Source organism: Alternaria metachromatica, assembly GCF_023757995.1.
Source record: "Alternaria metachromatica strain BMP 0045 chromosome Unknown scaffold_16, whole genome shotgun sequence".
Lineage (NCBI taxonomy): Eukaryota > Fungi > Ascomycota > Dothideomycetes > Pleosporales > Pleosporaceae > Alternaria > Alternaria metachromatica.
Genome location: NW_026055507.1, coordinates 187,124 through 196,551, shown reverse-complemented (window position 1 = coordinate 196,551; position 9,428 = coordinate 187,124). Strand labels below are relative to the sequence as shown.

Sequence of the window (9,428 nt, the reverse complement as noted above, 5' to 3'; positions counted from 1 at the left end):
CGCTCCCTCTCCCGTATCTGTTCCCTTCGCTCGATAGCGTTCATTGGAAGCTCTCCAGATGCTTCTAGGTTTCGGCCTATCTGTGTTTGTACCGCGCGGAGGCGTTCCAATAACATGAGCTGCTCGTCTCGGAGAGAATCAGTAGTGCGGGTAGCTAGGTCAAGCCCTGACCCTGGTAACTCGCGGACCCTGACAAGTCGTGCAGCCTCTTGTGGCGAAAGAGGTGGGATAGCTGCAAATCCGGTGTTGAGGCCTGGTACTTCTGACAGGGGGCGACGCTCCGCGATAGCACGTGCTGCTAGATCGGCTCGAGACTCGCGTGGTTGATTCGAGAGTCCGTTAGCTTGAAATGTCGATGTCGGAGGTCGTTCCGGGATGAATGTCGGCCTTCCATCTACCCCATTGAAATCATCGACATCAGAATGTTCGTCCGGCCCGTCTACATTTGACAGTCTATCTCCAGCTTCTGCTTCTCTAGCGGATGTAGTAGGCCGGCGCAACGCATCAGTCATTGCTATACCGGCCGCCGAACGAGCAAGTGTTTGGAATCGCGAGTTGTTGGATGCATTCTGTCGCTGTTGATTTAACATCTGCTGATAGTTAAGCATTTGGTTTTGACTAATTGGCTGCCGACTACCATATGCCGCGTTAGGAGGGTTAGGATCACCCGGAGGAAGCCAGACAGTAGGCAAATCTCGTTCCATCGTACCACCTCGCGGGCTCTCCGATGACTCAATGCGATGAGGCGCGTATCCAGGTAGGTGAGATCCGGGAGCGACATGAGGTACTCGAGTGACGCTTACAAACCTTCTTTCTAGAGCTGGAGCTGTAGCGTTGGCAGCCTGCTGCTCTTGCTGGTCATGCGCCCTCACACGTTCTTCGAAAGCAGCCATGGACTGCGCGAGACGGGACTCACGATCGGTCAACTGTTGAGGCGTCCGCTCTACAGCAATAGGTTGCCGCGCACGTCCAAATCGCGGATCTGGCTCGTACAGCTCATGTCGACAGTTTGGGCAAGTACCTCGCTTCACACCCGTACGCGGAGCGCTCTGATCGAACCAGCTCTGTACACAGACGGTATGAAACATGTGGCCGCAAGCGTGGAACTTGACCACGTCGTCTGATAGAGGTTCAAGGCAAATCGTACATTCCGCGTTCTCGGGAAGAGGCTCTGCGGTAGTGTCGACGGCTATGACTCCGGTCATGTAGAACTCTGGTTGAGACCGCAGAGTGGGCATATGGCTTTTAGGCCGGGGAGTCTCAGCTGGCTCAGGGTTCAATATGTTCTGAATCCGACTGACTGACGCTAGACGCGACTCCAAGGTTGGGTCTGACCATCTAGTTCGCTCTGTGGCAGGTCGATTCTGAGGAACGTGTAGCTCATTGACGTTCTCGGTTGGACCTATCCGCCTGTACCGTGGCGCAGGTAGAGGTGAATCTGGGCGCGGTGTAGTGGCGGCTCCTTGACCCTCTGCTTCGGTGACGGTCGGACTCCTGGGAGCGACGCGCGCAGTCTGACTACCGAGAGCGCGTCGAGCCTCGAAAGCGTCCCTAGCACGAATCAGGCGCGAGCTATTCCGAAGCCTGGTATCTTGTTGTGAACGTTGCTGTATCTCGCCGGCATCTGCTTCCGAAACCGACAATTCCCCACGACGGTCAAGACCAGCCATAGCAGGCTGCAGAGGTAGGGGTACGAAGTCAGTATATGTCTCACATGCACTTCGTATAGCCAAAACTTACCATTCTAGCCCGAAGGTCCTCCCTTATCCGATCATTTCGCTCCTCCTCGGTTTCATCTCGCGAATCACCTTGATCTTGCGGTGGAGTTGGCGACGCCATAGTCGCGATGTAGTCAAGTCGAGTTAAACTGCGGTAAAGATAGTTTTTGGTGCGTTCGTTCGCTCGTCAGTATTTAGTGATAGAACTCTCTGCCAAAGAGGGTAGAGAATAGATAGCGATGTGGTCGTTTGTAAGTATTTTGTGGGGAGGTAAACAATCAAAGACCGACGAAGGTGGTGCAAGAGCAAGTGAGATACAGCCTAGCGCCTTGTAGCACAAACCGCCAAGCAACGAATGAAAGAGGGAGAAGGTGGGAGAGAGGTCGGCTGGAGCGTTTGTCGAAGTGCGCGCTACTTCCTGAACTGGCGATACTTCTCTTTTAATGGAGCTGATCGCTGCTTCCAGGGTTCTATGCAGAAGTGTCAGCCACGCAAGGGGGGGCGGATTGTAAGGCACGAAAAGCAACACGTACCATAGCGCAATCGCGCAGTCCCGCAATCTCAAGATACAATATTCGCCACGAGCCATTCTGCCAATACAGATACTCCACGGTATGTAGCACTTATAAATTCGTAGAAAGGAGGTTACTTTACTCACAAAATTCCCAAGATGAAACCCATTCCCCATAACCTGAACGCCATTGGATGCATCCTGCCCTCTATCAACCCCCCAAACCATCATCTAATCCCAGCTCTTCTTCTCCACAGACGGTGTCCCCAACACACCCACACCATCACCCCTCCTCCGTCTCTTCCCCATAACCTCACTTGCCCAATCAAACATCTGCCACGCCCAACTCCCCGCAACCATAACACCACTGACAACATTCACCAACCTAACAATCAGCCTCCAGAAGCCACCCCACTCCTCCACCACCGCCAGCAGAATAGGCTCGATATCGAACTTGACGAAGATACCCGGCACGTAGGTTTCAGCGACCTTGTGGGACTGCGATGTAACGGCGTACTGGTTGGTCTTGATGGCGTGGGTGGTGTGGAACATGTTTGAGAAGGGCGTGTCTTCTTCGGATGTGCTGGATGTGAGGTAGGGGATCATGGATGCGTCGTCGGTGTAGATGGTGGGGACGATGGAGACGTAGTATTGGAATTTGTAGAATTTGTCTTGGGGTGTTGGTGTTACGGCGATGGTGTTGTCGAGGGGGTTGACGAGGGATGGGTAGTAGGGACCGAAGGACATTTCGCGGATGATGTGCGAGAAGTTGAAAGCTTGAGGATGTCAGTTACTGCTGTCTTCGTGGTTCTTGATTCTTTGGACTCACTGGAATGGTCCAGATGCTCTCCAAACTCCATGTAACCGTGGCCCCTAGCCGTGATGTGGAAGTCGCCCTGCACCTTGTTTCCAATGATACTGCCGTAGATGCGGCAGCTGTCAGTCTGTCCGCGCACGCGCGGTGTCTTGCTGAACTTGCTCTTCCGCGCCTTCCCCAGCTGCTCATGCACGTCCTCGATATCGTCCCATCCGGCCTTTTTATCTTTGCCTAGTTCGTGTGTCCCACTCTCGGCGTTCTTGCCGGTCCATTGCGCCCATGATGTTGGGTCTTTGCGCAGGAGTTCGCCAGCTAGGGTGCGGTCACCGGCAGCATCTTGCATGTTGACGTGAAGGTCGGCGCAGCGCATAGCTACTATCAAGTCGAGGTTTATCCGCATGCCGTGGGCCACGCCCTTCTCGACGGCGAATGATTGTGTGGTTGTGCCGGCGAACCAGCGCGCGATCTCGGACCAGGCGAGGTAGATGCATGTTATGATGAGCGTCACTGTCCACGCGGAGGAGTTGCGGCCTTGTACGAGATACGTCTTCTTAGTTTTAGCTGTAGACATTCGTTAGCCTTGGGTTCATCTTGGATCGATCGCGGTGTCGCATGTGGCTGGGAAGTCGCATCACGACATGTATTGATCATTCGAGACCTCCAAACTGCCTGCGACTCCTCCCTCCATCTCGACAACCATACAAAGACTACACTTACGAAAAGCATCGAAACTGGAGACAATGCCGCCCTTGGCTGGACCAAATGGATCCTCGTCGTGCCCGTTATCCCCGTAGCCGTTCATGGTGGGCAGTCAAACGAACAATCGGGGTGCTGCAGACCCAATTTCGATTCGGTGAACGGTTAGGTAAAAGAAAGAAGCGTGGGTGGGATAATGAACGACATTGACAGTTGAGGTTCATGCCGCGTCGCGAAAGGCCACCTTGAACTGCTGCAACGGCCCGCGTCCGTGCCCGCGGAAGAGGCCCGATTCAGAGGGCCCCGCCACGTGCTGCTTTCACCCCTCGAGTTCGTCGCTTTCATCACCATAACATCGATGACAGCTTGCACGTCATTATTTTTTTCATTCATTAGGCTCGTTACTCTATGGTGTGCGTATATCGCCATGCATCATCGAAACTCTAAGCGTTGGTGTCACCCAAGTTGCTGAACTTGGAGTCGCCGCCTTGAGCCAGGTCTCTGTTCTCAACCGCAGCACTCGCCGCAGCCGCCTTCGCCAACTTAAGCTCCGCTTGCCTAGAAGGGTCATCCTTTGTACCGATCTCGCCAAACTTGGTGTTGCCGCTCATGTTGGGGTCTTCTGTCAAGTTGGCACCCTTGGGCTGAAGGACACTGGGGTCAATGTTCTTTCCAGCAGCAACACCGGTAGGTGCTGTGCCAGCGCTGGCAGCGCCTCCTGATGAAGCACCTCCACCAGCAACCGCGTATGTAGGACCAACACCGGCCTCCTTACCCAGACCTTTGCCTGAGTTCATGATCTTCTCCTCGTTCCATCCTTGTTGCGCGTCGCGTGCCTCGGCGTTGACGGCGGCATCGAGCTTGGTGGCGTTTGATGTGTCGTGGGTGTTTGTGGTGGTTGATGCTGATGGCTGCTTGCTTGCTGCGGCCTTGGGGTTGCCCTCGCCGAATGAACCGTCGCCCTTTAGGGACTCGCCTGCTAGAGAGTCTGATGTGACGGTGCCGACACCCTCGTGGACGGGGATCTTAGACGCGGGGTCGGTGGTAACCTATTAGGAGTAAGTTAGTGAGTGTTTCTGCGATTCCGTCATGACAAATGAGGTCATGGATCAGCGATAAACAACGAAGTATGAGAGCTCCAGACGGAGAACTTACCTTCTGTCCGTGTGAAGCCGACATGTTGTTGTTAGGTATAGTTCCTTTGTGTTGTAGTTGTTGGGATTTGGAGTAGATCGATTGATTGGATTCAGAAAGCTGTGGTAGTTCAAGTGGTATGAGTACCTGAAATCAAGTGCAAACTTGACCTATGTATACCGTCAGACTTCAAGCCCCGATATACTTGCGTCATGACGTCGTCACATTGAGACATCCCACCTTACTTCAGCCTTACCTAGGTGCTCAAAACAACCCCGCCTTTAGTCGAACGGCCGTAGCAGTGGCAGCTCGGAAAGCGGCAATGGGCCCACCCATACATATGCTAGAGTCGGGCATACGTGCATACTGCGGCTGACATGGCGTCAGGAACGGGCCATCCGGGCAGGTGCTGTTGGTGCGGCTGTCGCATGCGCAGTCTAATCCGAAACGCGTGAGGCGTTGGCACGAAGTCTAGCATGGGGCGATGGGATTCATTCATACATCATCATCTTCATCACGACATCACAATTCGACAGGAGATGACACATTTGTTTGTTCGTTCATTTCATTCATTGATCATCGTAAGACTGCTCTTGCAGTCTGCTACTAAGCGCAGTGATAGTAGCCATAATCATACAATCCCATGATGCTTCGGGTATCTCATTATTCTTCCTCCTGCAGTACTCTACTGCTTGGCGCCCGAGCTGGGGTCGTTCTTCTGTGGGTATCCGTAGTCCTTGTTGGTGGTGTCGGCAAGACCAGCCTTGTCCTTAGCCTCGCGCGAGACAGCGTCGTTGGGGATGCCACCAAGGCCATCCTTGGCCTCACGTCCGGAAACACCGCCAGCACCGACAGCGGGTTCGCGGATGGCACCACCGCCGGAGGCGAAAGAGGCTTCTTGGCGACCGGAGCCAACGTTTACGGTGCTGGCATCGGCAGAGTTGAAGTCGGAGGCGACAGGGGGCTGTTCGGGGAGAGGGAGGTTGGACTGAGCCTCGTTGACAGCTTGGGTGTTACCCTTCATGTCGACGGTGGTGGGAGCGTAGCCTTGCTGAGAAGAAACCATTTTGAATGTGTTTGTGCTGAAGATATGTTAGCAACATGAACAGACGCGTGCTCGTGGATGGTTTGAGGGCGTCGCGCCAGGAACGGCAAACTTAACCCGTCCACCACACCACCTCTTGGAATGAAACTCACGTTGTAGGTATAGGAAGAAAGACGAAGTTTTCGAGAATGTGAATTTGCTCGTGAAGATGTAATTGAAGTTGTGGTTGTGATACTGAAAAGAAAAGAGTGTTCAGGCGCGTCGTGGTTTTATTATGGCAGTGGGGAGCGGTTGCCCCACCGGTGACGTCGACCTGATGTAATTCCCCATCGAAGATTGCCATCAAACTCTGACAAGACCCTTCCTCACATCATCGCAGATCGGGTATGCTTCTGCAGAAATAGTTAGCGTTGCTTGTGCTTCGGAACGAGCGAGCCGCTACGTGTCGCGTGCGGTGTTGGCAGTGGAGGCGTTCCAGGTAGTCTCTCAGGCGTAAGCGACACAACCTTGATCAAAACCTCACAACTGCCAAACCCTTGTAAAACTGCAACGACTTGGGGAATGCAGACTTGGTAACATTACTAATATAATTGCATTGTAAGCTGCAAAGAGCATCCCATCGTCAACGCCTCGAAGCTTTGTTGCGACCCACAGACCTTAGTTCAATCGCCAACTCGATATTGGTACATAGAAGCAGTCTGAGAACGAAATCGAATCAGTACGTAAGTGGAGAAGACGGAGCATGAAGCCCCATGAAATGTTGTCAAAATCCTAGGAACCGAACCCTTGTGTACGATCGAAATATGACCAGTCCCGTGCGGATATTCTTCGGCCCCGGAAGTATCGTCATAGTACCGGATGATACTCCACAATGATATTGGTTCACGGTATCGAGGCCCAGTTGCGCAGGAACCAGTCTTGGAAACGAGTGACCTGCACGTCTGGGTAGACTGAGTTAAGGTAGGCGGGTACCGCAAAATCATAGCGCCCCTCCGCTGTCGCGAGGAGCGGTGCGAGCCGCCTCTGTCCGGCTGTGTCTCCTCCCAGTTGAGCCATCGTCATTTGGTACTCGAGATCTGCGTAGTCGGTCAGCAACTGCATGGATGCTGTAAAGAATACCTGCGTACTGGCGGGGGCTTGGTAGTCAATGCTAGCCCATGGTCGGTCTAAGGACATGTTAGCAAAGTTCATTCATCAGACAGACAGTGATGATACTTACTACGGCACGCCTTGATAGCCTCGACCAAGGCATGGACGGTCATACGCTCACCACACATGCTCATCTCGGAAGGCCAAGTTGGCATGTCGAGGGCACGAACCACGAACTGTGCCACATCGTATGCGGATGTCAGGCAGATACAGGAGAGGTTTTGGTTTGCGTCGTAAATCGGTGCCATCGAAGTCATCTGCCGTGGGTCGGCGATGAAGTCTCCCTCGTTGCCATAGCCGCTATGAGTCCCAAGACGATGAGACATCATCCCGTTCACCGAGAAGCGCTCATAAAGTATGCCACAAACAAAGACCGTATACTGTATATTGGCGCGGTAGTGGTGCAGTAAGGCCAACGCAGAGTTGCGGCCACGATCGAGCAGCGCGTTCTGGCCTCGCTGAATTGGCTGACCTTCAAATTCCGCAGGTGCAAAGCGACGAACCCGGCACTGTACAGCCGCTTCTATTAGACGGAGTTGAGGATTGCCCAGTACTGTCGAGATGACGGTATCGACACCCATCAATGCATGCTGCAGAGATGTAGGGCTGTTGTAGTCAACGACTTGACAGTTGTAACCAGAAGCGATCAGGCTCGTTTGATGCTGGTGATCGTTAGGTCATTACTTGGTACTCGGGAGATGAACTGTGTTCTTCCAAGGGGTGCTTACGGTTCGCGAGAGAATGATCAGCTGGTGGCTCGTCGAGTTGTTGATCTCTTGTGCTATCAGAAGCGCTAGACCAGAAGTGCCTAACAGTGTAAGAAGGTTGCCCGAGTGTAGTTTGCTTGGCTTTTGATAGCTGCCTTACCTGCTATTGCGACGCGCATGTTGCCAGACATTGCTTTGCTTGAGCTTGTTAAGTTAAAAGAAGATGCTGGGGCGTATGAGTTTATAAGTTCGATCCTATATCTTGTGTAGCACAAAGCCTGACGTGAGTTGGGCTTTAAGACTGCCTCCGTCAACACCATCACATCGCTATGAAGGCCCGTGACTCACAAGGGTGGCACTGTATCGGTGAAAAGGGTGAATGTAACGCACAGGTTATCGTGGTCGGCCTGAAATATTGCAGCAACAGGGGAAAGCTGCACATATGGGAACATTGCTTACAATACAGAGTTATGTGGAAGCGACGCTGCCAATGAGATTGACTTGTAGCGTAAAGAAACACAAACAAAGCCTGTTACATCAGTGAATTGCTGAAGCCCGGTCTAGTGCTAGGACGGAGGTAGAACGACTGCCACCGTCTTCTGCAACGTGCATGGGTATTCGGAGGTTGGCGTGACAAGATATGATGAAGGGCTAACGGCGGACCTCTTCGCCTCTTGGGTACAGTTGCCTGCTTTCGACGCCTTTCCCGCTAGGTCAAGTGTTCGCTAGTCAACAATCAGGGGCCGATTCGCTGGAGTGTTGTCCACGACAGCTCCCGTGACTCTTGGCTCAACATGTGATACAGTGGAAGAGATAGCACACTTGTTGCGGACGGCGGACAGAGACCGGGAAGAGAGGAATAGAGGCCTAAGCCCTGCATCCGATCAGAGGACTAGAGATGAAATCAACGGAAGAAACACCTGGCCACGGCGAATCAAAGCCAAACGAGCATCGAGACCGTGCATAGTCATGTCCTGCGACAATAACACTAGGCAGTGAGCTCCAACCAATTAAAGTGCTAGCTGAACGTTCAGTCACGGTCCGCGTTCCAGTGGTAGAGTGGCGGTTATATCGTGCGAAAGGATCTCAGACTCCAGAATCTTCGCGGCGGAAGCGGAGTTTGCGTACGAAAGTGGACCCATAGGGCTAGCCCTATACCACGATGCGACCGTATCTCTGACCGAAGTGTAGATTCTCGGGTGTGAAACCCTCATCCGAGGCTCGATGCAGCAGCTCGCCTACGCGAACAGGAACCTAGCGGTCGGGTTTTCTTGTTTCGTAGGGCTGTCAGAACAGCACACCGTTGGTAGCTGTGATTTGGGCAAGGGTGCCATCCGCCAATCATCCATCGTAATGACAGGTTAGGAGGTAACTGGTGATGACGAGATAGGAAAATGGGGCCAAAACCGGTGAGGCTCAAGGATTGCACGAACGCCAAAAAGCCACAGGCACTCGGTTAGATCTCGATGGCCAATACGTGAATGTTGAAACTCCAGAAGTGCCGCATGCAGCACGTGGTTGCGGGATAGTAAGCTGTCTTACGAATATCTTCTGTCGGCTTCGGTCCGAGCAGTGCAACTCTCCTTGGCTCCTGAACACAGACATCGTCAGAGTGTACTGTACAAGGCAGAAAGACACCGATCAGTCTTGA

General features: G+C 53.1%; 3 protein-coding genes across 3 annotated transcripts; all 3 read right to left on the bottom strand.

Moving 5' to 3' along the window:
- Positions 1-2,460: 2,460 nt before the first annotated feature.
- Positions 2,461-3,848, bottom strand: J4E83_006846 (uncharacterized protein; the record flags this gene model as incomplete). The annotated part of the gene is made up of 3 exons (XM_049333756.1): positions 2,461-3,005; positions 3,059-3,607; positions 3,764-3,848. 3 exons carry the CDS (start codon positions 3,846-3,848, stop codon positions 2,461-2,463), a joined length of 1,179 nt encoding a protein of 392 aa, XP_049187012.1.
- Positions 3,849-4,185: 337 nt separating this feature from the next.
- On the bottom strand, positions 4,186-4,921 carry J4E83_006845 (uncharacterized protein; the record flags this gene model as incomplete). The annotated part of the gene is made up of 2 exons (XM_049333755.1): positions 4,186-4,791; positions 4,898-4,921. 2 exons carry the CDS (start codon positions 4,919-4,921, stop codon positions 4,186-4,188), a joined length of 630 nt encoding a protein of 209 aa, XP_049187011.1.
- A 640-nt stretch (positions 4,922-5,561) lies between these two features.
- J4E83_006844 (uncharacterized protein) lies at positions 5,562-7,396 on the bottom strand (the record flags this gene model as incomplete). The annotated part of the gene is made up of 3 exons (XM_049333754.1): positions 5,562-5,958; positions 6,808-7,087; positions 7,141-7,396. 3 exons carry the CDS (start codon positions 7,394-7,396, stop codon positions 5,562-5,564), a joined length of 933 nt encoding a protein of 310 aa, XP_049187010.1.
- Positions 7,397-9,428: the final 2,032 nt, after the last annotated feature.